The sequence below is a fragment of the Chlamydotis macqueenii genome, chromosome 12 (assembly GCF_036417535.1).
Source record: "Chlamydotis macqueenii isolate bChlMac1 chromosome 12, bChlMac1.mat, whole genome shotgun sequence".
In the NCBI taxonomy this organism is placed as follows: domain Eukaryota; kingdom Metazoa; phylum Chordata; class Aves; order Otidiformes; family Otididae; genus Chlamydotis; species Chlamydotis macqueenii.
The window spans coordinates 21,962,529-21,980,525 of record NC_141567.1 but is presented as its reverse complement, the minus strand read 5'-3'; the positions used below and the strand labels follow the sequence as shown (position 1 = coordinate 21,980,525).

The 17,997-nt window shown below is 38.7% G+C and overlaps 1 protein-coding gene across 2 annotated transcripts in view; it reads right to left on the bottom strand.

Annotated features, from left to right (window-relative positions):
- ADAM10 (ADAM metallopeptidase domain 10) overlaps window positions 1–17,997 on the bottom strand; it is a 52,272-nt gene that overhangs the window by 28,573 nt on the left and 5,702 nt on the right. The window contains exons 1-2 of one of the 2 annotated variants that reach the window (XM_086757682.1): window positions 12,895–13,030; window positions 3,950–4,019 (exon numbers count right to left, since the gene is read on the bottom strand). Coding sequence is in view for 1 of the 2 variants with exons in the window: in XM_086757681.1 (XP_086613807.1) it covers window positions 12,895–13,045 (151 nt within the window). In the remaining variant the exon portion in view is untranslated. Of the gene's footprint in view, window positions 1–3,949; window positions 4,020–12,894; window positions 13,046–17,997 lie in introns of those variants that run through there. The other variant, XM_086757681.1, reaches the window with a different exon arrangement.

Below are 17,997 nucleotides of genomic sequence, written 5' to 3'. Positions count from 1 at the left end.
CAGGGAAGGTTACACTTCAGCAATTTCCTCTGACTCTTGGGCTCAGTGCCAAGCCAAGCTCCTCTTTTAGTTTCAGTACGGACATATTTTATGAGGGCAGATTCTCCTGTTAAAAAGGAAGAAACAGTTCACTACAGTTTCACTTCAGTATTGGAGTCACCGAAGAACACACACCAGCTAACACTAGCTATCCACACCCAGATTTTCATTACAATGTAGAGACAAAAATAATAATTCTTCTTTAGGTTAGTCTCTGTACTAGCTCTGTGACTGTTTTGGTAACACAGAGGTTCATGAGGATGGGGAGACAACATGAACAAGCAACTCAAAAAACACTCTAGGACAGAATGCTACAAGATCATGCAATAATTTTTTCTAGGAAAAAAAAAAAAAAAGAAAGACTACTAAGCCATCTTGTGTGGCTCTTCTGGGCAGAAGTTAGAAATGAACATGCAGAAAAAACTAAGACCAGCACAGATATGAATTTGAAGAACTTCATTCAAGTACTTCAATAAGTTCTACTCACTTTGGTTGTGATACACTGCTCAAGGTGCTACAGAGATTTGGACTCCATTTTAGTTTGCGTTTTCCCTATGACTGAGTTGTCCAGAGTTACTGAGGGTGGACCAGGCTCCCTTCAAGTGCGTCTGAACTGAAGTTAAACGAGAAGAGATCCTGGATACTTTAGAACAGCTCTCCTCCCTTCTCTAATACTTGACAGAAGACTTCTTACCATAAGAAGTCTGTAATTCTGTCTGTGATGAACTGACTACTAATCCCAGCGAGAGCACCTATTACGGCTAAAATTACTTTTTCCTGGTGAAAAAAATAAAGTAGGTTTTCTGAAAAAAAAACCAACACAATACAGACAGCACTTTTCTCTCAAAAGTGGAAAAAAATGACTTTAAAATTAGATTTTTTTTTTTAATGTCTTGTATTCATGTAAGTTTCAAATAAAAGTGAGGAGCAATTATTGTCTTGGACACTCAACTGCATCAGCTAGTTCTTTAGCGTTTTGAAGTACACCATGTAAGACAACACAGGACTAACTCCCACATATGTCAGTGGGGGGTTGGGGAGGAGAAAGGCCTTTATATCAAGATGAAAGCAACTAACTTACCAAGTTCAGCCTAAAATAACCCCAAGTAGATAGATGAACCAGTCCTAGGCCTCAATTGTGAGGCCATGTAGGGTATTCCTGCCTCAGCTGACGAGTTATTTATGCTTTCATCCCTACAAATTAACAAGACATTCAACACTTTCTAGACTCCAGTTACTGACCATCACCTAATCACCTTTAGGGTCAGTCCGAGTTTTGCCTAGACGGCCTGCACTACAGAACGGTGCTTTTGGAGAGGCAAGGAGAAGCTCAGCAGAGTCTATCGCATCTGGGAACAGTTCTTCCTTCTGGGTGGGACACGCTTCCATCCTCGTTACACTACGTGTCACTTCAAAATGGACTGTTACAAGTTATATGTACTAAACAAAAAGCTTCACTAGCTTTAAAATTAATAAGCCTCTATTTATTGTCATTTCATTTTCCCCCTCTCTTCTTACTTTCCACACTGGTACATAAGTAACACTACAAATTCTAACCTGTGATGTTAATTATCTATTTATTAATAAAATTAGCTCTTTGTAGAATTAGAGAGCTGCTTCAAATACAAAATAACACAGCTGTGTTTCACAATAACAGTTCTCTATTTGATTTCTTAATTTAGTTAAACCATTAGATAACCTGGGCATCTCAGAGCTATTTTTAAGCAGGTCTTTTCTTGGTGATTCAAATATGCTGGATGGGAACAGGATTATCTGTCTGGACTCCTAGAATCATAGAATCACAGAATGGTTAGAGTTGGAAGGGACCTTCAAAGCCCGTCCAGTCCAACCCTCCTGCCAGGAGCAGGGACATCTCCAACCACATCAGGTTGCTCAGAGCCCCGGCCAACCTGGCCTGGAACGTTTCCAGGGATGGGGCATCCACCGCCTCTCTGGGAAACCTGGGACAGTGCTCTACAACTCGCATTGTAAAAAACATTTTCCTAATATCCAATCTAAATCTACCTCCTTCCATTTTAAAACCGTGACCCCTCGCGTCCTGTCACACCAGGCCCTACTGAACAGCCTCTCCCCACCTTTCCTGCAGCCCCCTTTGGGCACTGGGAGGCCGCTCTAAGGTCTCCCCGGAGCCTCCTCTTCTCCAGGCTGAACAGCCCCAGCTCTCTCAGCCTGGCCTCACAGGAGAGGTGTTCCAGCCCTCTTATCATCTCCGTGGCCCTCCTCTGGACCTTCTCCAACTGGTCCATGCCCTTCTCTTCACCATTTCAGTACTGAAAAATGAAGTGACAACCTTCCTCTAGTTCTCCTCCACCAAAAAAGGGAGGGGGAAAAAGAGGCAACTTGGAGGGGATAGGAAATAAGCATTAGTCTCAACATCCAAGAATTAACAGTTTTAACAAATCACCAAACTTCAAGCAATGGTAATCATAAAACTCCATGTATTACATGAAACCTACAGCAGAGAAAGTAAATTCCATTTTTATGGCTATGCAGAGACATCTTAATGTACCACTTTCAAGTGCCAATGAAATTAAACTGCACTGAAAGATGCCAGTTTATAGGTGTGGAGACTTCAAATTGTAATGACTGATTCAAACAAACGGATGGCTGGCAGGGACTCCAGGGGAAGGGAAAAAAAAAAAAACCGAAGAAAAAAAAGAAAAGAAAAAGAAAATCCAGTTCAATACCCTGATTTCTCAAAGACCCTACAAAATCCTCTTCAGTATCTCACCCAATATAGAATTTTTCCTAACATTTACTTTAAACTTCTTCAAAGCTAACATTTCTTCTCATTTCTTGAAAGGAATATAATCTAGTCGCTATTCTTCTCAAAATGATGTGGAAGAGAACACATCTCAGTTATCTGGCTTACATCCAGTAACTTCATGAATTCTCCTGAGAACAGGAGATTCCAAAGAAGTCCAATGAATTTGTCTACACAATTCCTGAATATGGTTTCTAAAAATAGCCACAATGCAAGAAATAAGCAGCTTTGAATAAGCCTTTCAGTAATTACCCTTTCTACAGCATGCATCAAGTTCTCTGTGCCAGCACCTCCACCAGTGCAAACTAAGCTATTCTCTAGCCTAGCCACACACCGGGCAGAAGATAACTATTTCCAGAAAAACAACGCTTCTTTTATTCACACACTTACTACCTCGCACAAGACATTTCCCAGCAGTTGTGTTCGCTAGAATAGAATTAAATCAATTACGACCAAGGTTTGACCTTGCTTATATGTTACTGCTGCTGTCTTACACAGATCTGAAACCTGAGACGCTACCAGGCCGTTACTTGGTTACTGTGCAGTTGCTCGTTTGGTTGAAGACAGAATTTTTGGTAAAACTGCTACTATTGTTACATAACCTCCTTTGATAATAACTACATCTTATTCATTAATGTCAGTACCCTGAAGACTACCAAGAGGTCGATTTGTATTTCACTTTAGCTAACCTCAGGGAGACTATGGCAGATTTGCAAGTAAGTAACATAACAACTCAGTGACAATTAAAGGAAAAATAATAGTTGAGGCCAGCACGCTTTGCTAAAACCCAGTCATTTCCCATGGGCTCAAGTTATGCCAGTCTTACGCTCTAACCACAGAGTAAGTATTTTTTTAAAAATAAAAAAAAAAAAAAAAAAAGTTGTGCGTATATACTGACAGCACTTGGTAAAATGAACATAAAGGTAAGCATTAACTCTTACATGTACAAACTATTATTCCATTTCTTGTTAGTATGAGTTACCTTCTAAGATGAGTGATTTTGCCATGATGGAATGTACAAAGTATTGGGACACCAAGAGCAAGTTTGCAGACTTTTACAAAACCGGCAGAAGGAGCTATTATCAGTGGTATGCAAAAGGGCCCTGGGTGCTTTCCCTTTCCCACCTTTCCTCAGTCAAAGTGCTGTAGCCAGTGGCAGGCTGAGCAGGCAGATTCACTCAATGAGCACAGAAGACTGTTTGAAACAAAACACAGACAGACAAAAAAAAAACAACCCAAAAAGGAAAAAAAGGAGATGGAGTTACTCCACTGCAGGAAGAAGCAGCTGGGAAAAGGAAACAAAAGGCGAAGGGTTGGCAGCAGTACAAGGAGAGACCGTTTACTTTCATACTCTTCTCAGTAAGAACCAGAGAAATCTTTGCAGCTGTGCCTCCATAAGCCACCTCACAAGTCAGGATCTAGAAGATACTACTCTGCTTAACGTGCAAGTCTCTTATCCTTACTCTTCCCACTTAAGAAGTCAAAGACTCTTCTCTGAAAAACCGAAGAGGGTCTATAAAAGGAAGGGGAGAATAATTTGAGTCTTTCTTTCTAACTGTTTCCACATGAGGCATCCCAAAATCTAAAATCAGTTCCCACAGACTGTCAGACTCATTCCAACCCTGAAGTAAATTGAAGATGGCTTAACCCCTAACGGTGGGTTTAAACTACTCACAAGCTAAACCCACAGAACCACCACTCTTACGGACATTATTATTTTTTACACTGTTTTCACTTACTATTAAGCCCACACAACATTTAACTGACGAATCCCACAGTCTTGCTACTGACACTAAAGAAAACGTATATTTGAAACAGCACATGATAGGGTCTCCAGGTTTATCGTTCTTCCTGTTTCCACCCAGATGCAGACAAAGGTTATCACCTTCTAGTAAGCACTTGCCTAAAAGACAATCTCTACAGTATTGCAACGCTCAGTAGTCGCAGCTAGAATGCTTGCGGCCTACGCTTGTTTTCCATCGACACCTCTAGGGTGGCACTTGTGATTGTTCAGAGATTTCTTTCCTGACCTTCAGAAGTCAGACTCGCTAAGCTTGCTGTTCTAGAAGAACACAACTGTGGACGCAGCCTTCATCCTGAACAATTTGCTGCTGATTATTCTTGATATACATAGCCGTAGACATAAGCTAGCTCAGATAACAGAAACCATCCAAGTAGGATTACAAATAGCTACAGGTTGGCTAATTTACACTCTAAGTCAAGTATCTCTGACCTGAAGAGTATGGTTTACAGACTTTTAAGAGCAGAATAGTCCTCACTCAGGGTTGATTTTTTTTTTTTTTCCCCTCCTTTCAGTAAAACTACTTTGGGAAGCTACATGCAGATTCTGTCACTTGGTTTCCTGTTTACCCAAAACAACCTTCCCATTTGGATTTACATAATGTTGAATATTTACATGCAGTGCCATGTTCTAACATAATGCAAAAACATGAGAATCAAAAAAGAAAACTGGCAAAGATGTACTAGAATAACATCACAAGGCACCAAAGTTAGGACATGAACTCAAACTAAGAAACTAGTTTAGAAAGAAGCTTTCTTCATGAAACGAATAAAGACAGAAAGAAGTCTGCTAGCTGATAATACAAGCACATACGAAGCACGCAGTTTTACTTTCATTTAAGCCTACTGCTTTTCATTTTAGAACATTGCTTTTTGATAACATGGCTATGTCAACTGAGGTTTGTTGGCCAAGGAGCAAAGTTCTAAAGCATTAACACTGATTTTAGCGGTACGGCTGGGAAACCCTGCACCTCAGCGGGGCAGCACCACTGCTCTGATGTCACCATCCCAGGCGTTTCCTAGACAAACCCAGTGGAACATTAAACACCTCTTTTTTCCCCTGAGTACTACACATATTCCAGCTGTATTTAAACCCATAAACTGCAAGACATTTAACCCACAGATCTAGCCTCTAAAATATTTTTAGATTAATTTCATTTTTAAAATGAGTAAGAACTCAGGTCCCTGCTTCCCAACTCTCTACAAGATAAAATTGCTTTATCTGCAAGTACCAACATAGGGTTTGGGCTTTTTTGAAAAATGAGTGTAGAAAGCGAGACCCGCTCCACGGGTCTCTTGCCTGGTAAGTTATTTGTCAAGGTACGTAACTTAAAAGGCACAGTAAATAGGGGATGACTGAAGAATGGTCACAGAGCACTGAATAAAGTTGAAAAGACTACAGGAAGAACTGAAGAGACTTTTTTTTTTCCTTGCTAAATTCAGGACAGCCTAAAAGATGTTGTAGTAAGTGAATCTTGCAAAAAATTCATTGAAATAATTCACATAAGTCTCACAGAAGCCAACTAGTCAATCCCATTTGATGACCATTAAACCCACCTATTTAAGAAGTTCATCAGTTTAGGAAGGAGTTTAAGTGCACACGGAACTGAAAAACAGACACAACAAATTTTCAGATTGGTCCAGTAATAGCAAGCCTGTTTTATGTTCTGACACTCACAGAACAGAGGAGACAAAGCCATTTCATGAATTGTGTACTATGTTCTAAGCACAATTACAGAAGTACTGAAAAAAAAAATTAAAAATTAGAAATAAATTAAATGCCAATAGAAGAACATCTATCGTTTAATAAACAGAAGGCGACAAAATAAGTCCTCTTCAATCAAGAGTAACTAGTTCAGTTACTTCAGCCCATCTCAGGCAGCATGGCAGCACGCTCAGAATGCCAGCTTTGACATTTCTGTGCAGCCTCCATTTTCATAATCTCCTAAATACAGCCAACATCCATCTTCTTTAAACACAAACATTTAACAACTCTGAATAATGAAGGCAACAAAAAGCATTACAAGAATAAATATACTTAATGAAGAACTCTGAAATGCTGTGGTCCACTCCTGCCATTCAAGACTGTACCAGAAAGCTCAACTAGCGTATGACTGATAGCTGTTCAAAATAAATATGAAAGACACCTGCACAGAAAATCGGTATTGAGGCCAATCAGCAAACTGTGCTTCACAAATCTGCCTTGCCAAATGGTGCAGTGCGCACAGATTGAGACCCAAAGCCATGCAATTTCACAATATGCGTTACCTCATTGTTATAAAAGTTCCTCTGCTCAATGTAAAACGTAAAAGGGAGCAGAATATTTAAGAATTAATCATTTATTAACCATTCTTCCAAACTGGATGACAGACAGTTAAAGCATTTTTAGCTGGCAGCTGAATCACATGGTTACTCTGCAATGTATTATAGCTTTACACAGTGTTTTCTTAATAATAAAGACATTGTGGAAAATTTGCTCATTTACAGGGAAAAAAAAACAAACAAAAGCATTACATGCAGTAAATAACATGCAGTACTCTACTAGCAGCAGCAACAAGACTGATGTAGTTTTTCCCAGCTGCTTATCGATCCAAATGCTACTCTCAGCACTTTGACATCATCAGGCAAAACCTCAAGCGGAAGCTTGTCTTACAGCACCTTCCCGGCTCCTGGCAGCCAGGGACTTTTGGAAGCACTGACAGGCATGTTAGCTGTCAAGTTATTTGATGTAATAATGAGCAAAGCTTGGTGCCCACTGGACATGTCACATTAGGCATACTATTAGCCTTTTTATATAGAACCATGACGACAAAACAACTTCTCCCTCCTTCCCTCCCCCCATACAAATCCAAGAAGGATATGACAGTAAGATTTTTCTGAACTCCCTCCCCTCCAAACCCCACCTATTGTAGCTCTAAGGTGACAGGCCAGAGCTGGGCAAACGCTCTTTTGGATACATAGGGGTATGCCCTTGTAGTGATGCAGAACAGTGGGCAAGAACATCCTGGTGAATAAGAAAACAACCAAAGGAAAATGTTGTAATGGTCAACAAGGATCACTACAAACAACCAGTATTGCTGATTTTTAATGCAGTGGAAGCAAAGCTTGTGTTTCATCATCAGTTAGAAAGTATGCCAGTTTCTATCATAAATGCTTGGGGGGCTTGCATTACGCAGACTGATCTGAGAATATAACGGTCCATGACCTTTTGGAGCACAGTAGAAGAAAGGAAGTACTTTTGAGTCCAAATGAACTGTATAAGGTGGTGGAGGCTGAAGAATAGGTTATTCCGGTTGCACCACTGACATAAATATCTAATATTCATGTTATTTTAACCCTACACTGAGCTAGTTTTAAGATCTGAATATGCTGGGCTAAAAGAATCCTGACTTGGCAGCCATAACTTGTAAGCACAAATTAAAACACGGAGAAGCATTTTTTATTAGTGAAGCTCAATATTTTTAAGTTATCTGAGGTTTTATAGATCTACCTAACAACACAGAGCAAGTGAAAGCTTTAATAGCCACAAGCATAACCATATGAAAGATCTTTTCATTTGTACGGCTTACAAAGAAGCGAGGTTGCAAGCATTTCCAGTTAACACTTTTCCTATTATAAGGATGAGGCATAGACCATATGTTCCAACAAACATGTTTGAACTTCACTTACAGTATTTTTTTTACAAAATAAAATTTTAGGTAAAAACCTAAGGAAAATTGTAGCTAAATTGCAAAACATCTGAAAAAAAGCTCTCAGTGTATTTTGCTTTCAGTAATAAGGAGGTATTACGTGTCCAAGCACCACCTGAAAATTCGACTGTTCACTCAAGTTGCGTAGGCAACTTTCCTAAGCAAGTGTTATCGACTAATGCAGGAGAAAGAGCAGAAGTGGGTGTGGATGGGTGATTAACAGGACAAATAAAAAAAAAAATCAGAAAGCATACGTTACCAGGAACATATTAAAGTAAAAAGCTGACTGACAGTACAGTTTATGTAGATGTAGTTCCTTTTTTACTCCGAATGCATCAAGGTCTCAGGAATTCAGTTTTGTCGTTAGGCTAAAAGGTATAGTTCAGAGAACATCAGATGTCAGGCAAGTTCTTCAAGCTCTGTCCTCTAAACAAAATCACTGTGAATGAAGTACCCACTGTATTTCTGACAATCTACAGTTGGTAGGAACTCTGTTTAAGACATGCTACAATTAATATATTGCAAATGCCTCTACTGAAAAAGTGAAGAAAATAACTTTCTGACTTCTTTGGATTGTGTTCAATAAGTGAACAGTGCAAGTACACTTTTTGTGACCGAGTCAAAACTGGGTATAAAATACAATGTCAGTTTTAGTGATGTCCCAGCTTCATTTTCAAAATTACTGACATTACCTTGACATGCAAAATAAAAAGTTATGCCACATTAAATTCCTTCGCCTTAATTCCTTAAATTGGGGGGGGGGGGGGGAGGGGAGGGGATGTGGGCAGGGGTTGTGGAACGGGTTCAAAAGCCACTTTACACGAGGAACGTCGTCGGTCAATATAACACTGTGTATTCGTTAACTTTGTGTGAACCTCCCCTGGACTCAAAGGGCACCGCAAATTAACTCACACTAAAACTCAACACAAGTTGGCAGGCGGTAGAGCCGTGATACGTAACCAGAATTGTTTTAAAACTCCACATTCCTTCCAATTTGAAGTATTCTAGAAGCGACCACATTTTGCACCACTGGTGAAGCAAAAATGTCAACTCATCTAAACCTCATGGTTTATCATTCAAAAGAATTAATAGGTATCCACAGCGTAGTTTCAGCAATTCTAACTGCCCCATTAAGCTGATGTTTTAGCATTGAATAGTGGCTGGTTTGGTTTAACTCAGGCATTACCTCTGTCATAACAAGTTGTATTTTATATTACCTAACAACAGAAGTTTTGAAAAATTTCAGGTTTTAACAGTATAATGTGTGGCATTTAACTTTCAGAAAAATGTTAAATAAAGCAGGGTTTCTCAGTTATGGTGTTATGCCCCCATTTGCAGAACCACTGAGTCTAGTATGAAAAAAGTACCTTTGGGTTTAATTCCATCATTACAATGTCTATTCCACTATTAAACTGTTATTAGCCTACCGTTAAATGGTCACCTTCACTTGGTATCTATAGTTAATATTTCAATTTAGTTTTATTTTTTCCTTTTTCAACTATGAAATACAGTTCCTAAATCCAAAAACTTGCCCGAGAAGAACAGATGCTACTTACACAGTCATGGAATACTTGTAGCCGCCAGTCATTTGCAGGACAAACCTGTAAGTTTGATGAATGCTAATCTGGCATGTGTCAGCACCGCCACTGAAAAGGGGATTACTGCATCTCCCCTCTCACGACTTCTGCTTATTTCTGCACCCTTTCCTCTTACAGCAAGTTTGCTGATACACCGAACTGAACAAGGAGTTCATCTGACTGAAAAAATAACCAGCCAAATCACTTTCCCATCCTGACTGGCCACGTGACCAACAGGTGCTTCCCCTGGCGCAAATGGAAAGATGAAGTTTGTAAAGTTCAAACTGGTACCAGAGATACAGCACCAGAACTCCTGCGGTCCAGCTAGTGAACAGCAGTAAGTGTTACGACAGCTTTTCCACTGTTTCCTGGCTACAGAAGACAGCCATTTCATCAGAGGGCAGCTCAAAACAGAAGACTCGTTTCAGGACACATAAGTAGCAGCTGTTTAGCACCTTTATTAAGTTAAGGAGATGCAAGTTGGGCAGCTGTATGCCAATAAACCACTACGCTCAAAGTCTTAACTAACCATTTGGGGTAAGGCCATTCAAAAATCAGGTTTAAATTTTCAGAATCTCAAATCTTACATTGACTGAATGCCTTTAAGTTTCATCACCTGTATTTAAACAAAATAGCACGTTAAGAGTCCACGGGCTGAAGTGAAATAGTTTCAGTGTTTTGGAAAATATTCATTTCCTACCTTAGCACAAAGTAACTACAATATTTGATAGAAAGCTTTTAGTGTTGTCATTCTCTGCATTGACATACATTGCTTATAAACAGTTATTCACAATAAACTAGCTGCAGCTACAAAAAGGTAATCCTATTTACAGTTTTCCAAGCTGCTACACACCTTCAAAGCTACTAAATAGACTGTATGAAGTAGAACACAATTCACTTGATCCTTCCTAATACATATTTAAAGAAAAATGTAAGTATTTTGTAAGAACACACTCAGACCAATTAACAGGAATTTGTGGATTAAATTTACAGCCTGTCAACTACCCTCTCTTTGGCAGGAAGTGTTAGATGCGTCACAGGAAAATAACAAAATCCTAAACTATGGACTGGTTTGACATTTGAGTTTCCACTCAGCTTCCTCCTTTAATGATGGATTAGTGCCTCAGAGCACAAGGATTTAGAATCAATTCCACATATAAACATCAACACTTTCCTTCATGAGTAACAGTAGCTGTTATCAAAATTTTTATAAACCTGTTTGTCTAAGGTCTGGTGCGACTAAGATCCGTGAAGTATGAGAGGAAATCTTTTTTCGATCCCAGTGTCGTAGGTACGGTTAACATTTTTATATGATAAGGATTTTCAGCCCACCTTGTTAACACAGAACACACAGCCTAAGCTAAGAGCTCTGTTTTAGAGAGGAGTATTATAGGATCTTTACCAATGACAACATGAACCTGCCCAAGCAGACCAAAATGTTGACTGCTCCCAGAAAGAACGGTCTTATCCTCCCTCCATCACCCCTTCAAGTCATTCTGATTATTTTTTTTTTTTTTGCCAAATAATTTTCAGCTGGATCAGTTCCCAGATCCTATTCCTTGCATGGTTTTAAGACTTCTAGTGCTAGCACGAAGACGATGCTGGGAATGCAGTAGTACACACTTTGGTAAGCCTAAATCAACCATCAGCCTGGAGCTTAAGAGTGGCAGCACTGGACCGAAACTAGACTTCACTGTCTTGCAACCTTCCTGGAAATTTAATTTAAAAGTGGAGAGGTCTGCAATACGAGGAGCCTCTGAAACATTACACTCTGCAGTCTTGTTTATTAGAACAATTTAATAGCAAAGACTAGAGATTGCCTGTGAAGCTACAGGAGAGACAGCAGCAATATGACTCTTCTTTAAATAATAAAATCTCCTGGACAAAAAACAAACCCCACACATCCAAAAATGTGGTTTTAAGGACAAGACTTCAAATTCAGGATTTGGGTTGCAGTTCTATAGCAGTTACAAATACAACCCTTAATGCGAAGCTTTTGGGAGTACGCAGTGAAATTCAGTCATTACACCATACATCTCCAGTAGCAACACTTCATTCCCTGAAGAAATTACAAGCTGGCACAGAAGCAGAATGCTTACTCAGAAAACAATATTCCAAACACAGATTCAGAAGACCTGCTTTTACCTTTGCTTTGTCAAGCTTCTTATGTTTCTATATATGGCTAGCAATTATTTATCAAGTTCTAGTTCCTTAAATTGTAACAGAAATAATTAGAAAAGCAAGGGTATTACATATTCCTAAAATATATTTAAGACAGTGGTGCTGCAAAGGAAAAAGTCAAAGAAACAAAGATATAGACACAAATACTTCAGCCTCCTTCCCGTTTCTCCTCAGTTACATAAAAAGCAGACAATTCTAATGTACAAAGATATCTTCCAAAGTGAAACCTACAAATCATACTTCAGTTGCTCACACTAAACGTCTAACTTTTGTACTGAATCTTATAACCACATGTTAAATGCAAAGCAAAGCAAGTTTCATAACAGCAATTATGCTTTCCCCATGTCAAATAATTGCTAAATTCCCCAAGAGCACAGAAAACAGATGACACCATTACACACGAAACCGAAAACTTCTTTGGCCTAATTCTGTAGTTTCAAATGCAACTTGAAATTTTACTTTTCTTCAATTGAATCTCCTCTGGCAGTTTGGTATAATTTTTGTAAAAAAAAAAAATGCCAAAGTTGCATTGTAAACTCAGAATCAACTACAATTCTGTTCCCAACGGGATTCCATTGTTTAAGCTTCACAGTGCATGAATAATTACCACCAGAAGTTTGAATGAGTGATTACAAGCAACAACTTCATGCTCATACTGGACATCAGAGCAAATACTTAATAGAAACTGTAAGGACTGCATTTTAGTGTATTCAAGCTAACGTTAGTCTGATGACTGTATTTCACCATTTACATTTCACAGTATAATTAAAACACATGTACAAATGAAAATTTTAAAACAAATACCTCTTAAAATATGACTAACCTTCCATGAGCATGAAAATCTAGGTGCAAGAACTGATCTTCATGCGATACTGCTCTTTTGGCACGCTGGTGTTTTTGGTGTAACAAATCCACATCGTAAGACAATCCTTCATAATGTCTAATGTACTTATTTAGAGGATTTCCATATTGGCCTGAAAAAAAAAAAATGAAAAAAAGTAAGGTTTAACATGTCTGAGGAATTACTAAAGTTACAGCCCCACAGGTACAGCAGATCTGTGGAGCAAAACAGATGCTGATGAGGACCAGACTTCCACGTTGGATGCAGTTTAGCTTTCATTTTTTCTCCCTTGTACACTAACACACGCTTGCAGTTAGAATACCTTAGGTGGACCTTGGAAGGCATCTTCCACTTTAATTCCAATCAAAACAAGTACAGATAATTTACTCCAACACTACTCCACAATGCAAACTACATCACCGTAGACAGGAATTCTTGAAAGACATTTCAGAAACGCACTCCTGGTCCAAACATGAAAAGCACAACAGCTGAACATTCTGGTTCCCGAGAAGAACTGTACCTCCAGCTTCACTCTGCACTCATGACACTGAAGTATCTGCTCAGAATGTTCATAATTCCACATGCCAATTATCTGGAAAAATTAAGAGTACGTCACACCACCCAGCAAGACAACATTTTGTATCACATGGAATGTCCTTTCACGCAAAAAAGTTTTACTAAAGATGGGTCTCCAAAGATGTAGATTCAGTACATTCCGTTTTGGATACTTCCCTCTAAGGTAATATTTCTGACTCACATTAAGAGTGCATGACAGAAAACAGGGAAGATTTTGGTCCTCCCATCCTGACGGAGGAAGGGACATGCAGAACCGACGAGAGTCACTAGTGTTTGAGAGTTCTTCATAGATCTAGAATGTGCATAGAAAGGACCACCATATATCAGGGTGGTATTTACAGTAGACGTTTTACTGTAGCACAGCATTTTTCACTCCAATGTTAGCAATAGTACGTCAGTAACAGGATAGAAAACCCCTTGTGCTGCCCAGATCCATCGGACGTCCTGCTGATACGTACTTTTGCCTACCAAACAGCCAACGGGCCAGTAATCGTAAGAACCAAAACAGTAAAGAAGTTAAAGCGTTATTTTCCTCCAGACAAGGAGCCACTATATGCATTACAGACAGACATTTGGTTAATCCCCATTTTGGTCACTCCTTCCACATAACTACACAATTTCCAGCCAGGATTGACTTTCTTATTAGTTAATACATCCCAAGCAACCACAGAAGTGTATGCACAACAAATTCACAGCACGGCATGTGTTTCACAAGCAGTGTCTTTTCACATCCTGACCACCACCAAGGCCTCTGTACAACCAACACGGACACTCTTTGATACAAAAGTGTGGTCAGACCAGCACTAGAACACTACGCATGAAAAAGGATTTCATCTACCTGCCAAAAGTAAACACAGATGTTGTGGAAGGAATTATTAAGAGGAACTGGTTCAGTAACTTATCAGGGACAAAAAAAAAAAAAGACAGTTACAAGTTTCAATAGTAGAGAGTAATGTGGAGAAACAGGAGAAAAAAAAAAAAAAAAAAGAAAACCAAGAAACAAACCATCACAACTTGTGTTGCAAACCACTGTCTTTGCAATGGAACTAGTACACATAGTATCTTTTCCATATATATATTGAAAAACAATTTTTAAACAGTTTCTATTTAAAATGCCCTATCATAAGGAATTAACTTAGATATCTATATCTAGAATCTACAGTCAAGAGTTGAGATAGTTTCAGTGGTTCTGGTTTCAAAGACAGATTATACATGACCCAATTATGTCATGTTTCTTGATGCACTAAGTGTTGCAGCCAGCAAAGAATTAAAGATATTAAGTGACGTAGCTTTCAAATGTCCAAGGAGTAACTGCATGTTTTGATATGTAACTTATCAGTAGCTAGCACACACTCACCCTGTTTGAAACAAAGCCTTGCAGTATTCTTTGATAGGCGTTACCCAACAAGCTTACGATCGATTCTTTTCTCTTGTAACTCCATGTAAGCAACTGCTTCTGGAGAACACAACTATTCACTACAGAAACTACGCTGTATATCAAATAATTCAAAGGTAAGCACCATCTCCTGCAGTTTTATTATGCAAAGAGTCAAATTTTCTTTTAAGCAGCCTGCGACAGCAATACATTTGGCAATAGATTTGTAGAAGGAATGTTTCAGTACTGGCTGAACATGTTCAGTAAAAAATTCCACCCAAGTTCATCCCTACATGACACCTTTGATAAAGCATATTCCAAAACTTTAGAAGGTGCTTCACTGAATTATTTGGTTTTTACTGAAACAAGTTGACCATCTTTCTAGTTCACTGAGATGCAATGTGATGATACAAATATAAACCGAGTGCAGTAAATATACTGACACCATTTTTACTAGCTGTAACACATTGTCTTTCACAAAAAGGACAAATTCAGCTGTCAACCACTTCATTCACAAAGATACAAACATGACGTAAAACCTGATTTGTCTTTTGAAAGCCGTGGTACACAAACCCAATCTTATCTACACTAAAAACAGAAAAACAGGATACAAAACATGCAAGTTGCTGGTTTTCCAGCTCCAGGTTGAATTGGTGGTCTTCAAAGATATCCTCACGAAGGATGATGATGTAAGATTTGTTTCCATATCACAGGACCTGCATTTCATAGTTCTTACTACTACATTGTGAAGGCTGGGCAACAACAATCAACGGTACAGCCTTGCGCACTAGTTTCTGTTTCAAGGATGTATAAACTTTCTCCCCTCCCCCTTTCTGTTTTGTTTTGTGACCTTTTCCACCCTATGTTGCTCCCACTTAATTCTGTGTATGCAAGTGTTTGCCCCATTGCTCCTTGCTCCTCATCTAGCTTCAAAGCCCTCCTCCCTAACAAAGGGAACAAATAATTCAGTTTATGCTCGATTTTTCAAGAACCTGACGTGAGCTACAACCATTTTTCCTGGAGAAATATCAAAGTGCAGCATTTGAGAGAACAAATACAATGTCAAATCTCCAATTTTCTTCAGAATTCTTAATTCTGTAATAAAATGCAGAATATCTCAATCAGTTTAACCTCAGACCATGCTAAATGTGAGAATTCTCAGAGATGTTATGCAATAGGTTTCTTCAGATATCTACATTGACAAGGTCTGGGAAAGCTCAAAGACACATATCCCAAAGCTTTGCCTCAGCTGTGTTACATTTTCACAAAGAAGAAAAGAAAAAAAAAAAAAAAGAAAAAAAAAATCTGTTATTGTACTAAGTATACAGTTTTGTAAGCAAAAATATAAATTTACCTTTCCTATTTATCATCATGAGGTCTTCCTTAAATTAATACCATAAATTTCTCAGTGCCTCTGTTTCTATTCGAGGGAGTGGAAAGTCCGATCGCCAATAAACTCAATAAGCAACACAAAAGATGACTAATTAAATTAATCTTTCCAAATGCATCACTTGCATTTAGCAGCAATGTGCACAAGATGCTACTGCCGTAGCTTCTCAGAATTCACTAATGATACATTGCAGATAAACTGCATTCAAATTTCCACGCAGCACGGCAGGCTTCTGCAAATGTTGACTCTTCATCATTGACTGCAAATACAGTCCAGTAACAAAACTTCATTCTAATTTCCTTCACTCTCAGTTTCAAAATACAAGTCTATTCTCATCCAGCTTTCCACAAGCCTCTTTGGTGTCTTAAACATTTACAAAATTTGTGATTTAATCAAGTCTACATGAATTTCAATCCAAGACACAGGACAAACCCAAATGAGCAACCTGCATGAGGAATTCTGAGGAGGAAGGATGTTGTCCCTGTCTGATGTTTCTCTTCCAACATAACCCCACAGAATGAAGCAGAAACACCTCCTATGGCCCAAGAACTTCTATAAACCTAACAAGATTAGCCTGAGTCCACTTGTTGTATCAAACTAATGCACATATATACGTTAGCCTGACTACAGGTTCATGCTTTCCAATTCCAAGTATATGACCCAAAAGTGTCAACGTTAAAAAAAAAGCTTCAAAATTAATGGATATAAGCTATAACTTAGCTAAAGGTTTAATTTTAAAATGAGCCTAATCTAGAACTAATAATTCATTTTAAGAACTTGATCAAAACTAAGGAGTTTGTACACTTCAGAACATGTGAACTTCTGTGCTCCATAATCCCAAGACTATTTAACAAGGTAAATTATCTTCAACTTTTCTGTGGCAGGAAGCTTCCAACAATGCATTACAGGCCATTCTTTCTCCAGTATCGCAAGGTACTCTTCGAACAGCTTCAGGCACCTAGGAAAAATTTTAAAGTATGACAACTTACTGAAGACCCAATAATGCTTTGCACCTGATCCAAGTCTCATGACCACATGGAAAGCTGAGAGACTGCATTCAACCGAGTCACAAAGAATAGTTTTTAAGTGCCAACTCCTGTGACAAGACGGCGAAAGCAACAAAAGACTACTGACATTTAAAAGCCTGTAACTGTTCTCCGTGCTAAACAAAAGCAGAGCAAGTTTTAAGCAAAACCCCTTTTGCTCAACCAAAATGTATATACTTTCTACGATCACACAGGGAAACAATGCTATTTTTTCCCTTTCTCCAAAACTTAAAAAACTCTGTACGTTTTAAGTACCCTTATAGTGAACACTTAACACAAACACTCCTGCTGCTCTCCTCTTGCTAAACCAAAGTAGCTTTTCTAAAAAGGGACTTCAGACAGGGTTGAAATCAAGGCTTCAAAAAGAACGTCGACTTTCACTTCCAGAACATGAACATTGCTACAGCGTTCAAAGTCCACAACCAATACACAGTCACCTTCTAATAAAACCAGCTACATATCAGAAGTTATTATCTTCCTCACAAAGGTAATTAATGAGTAACTCAACCTTGGTAACATAATTTATGGGATCCCATGGCAAAAGTTTATTAACCGGAAAGAAGACTTCACTGAGGCGCATGAGGCAGATACAACTGCTAGCTCCAGTTTTTGTAATTAGAAGATTCTGCATCAAACAGGAAGAAGTCTATCCCAGAATCTGAGAGTAGTGGTGCCCCAAGAAACCATTACAATGGCAT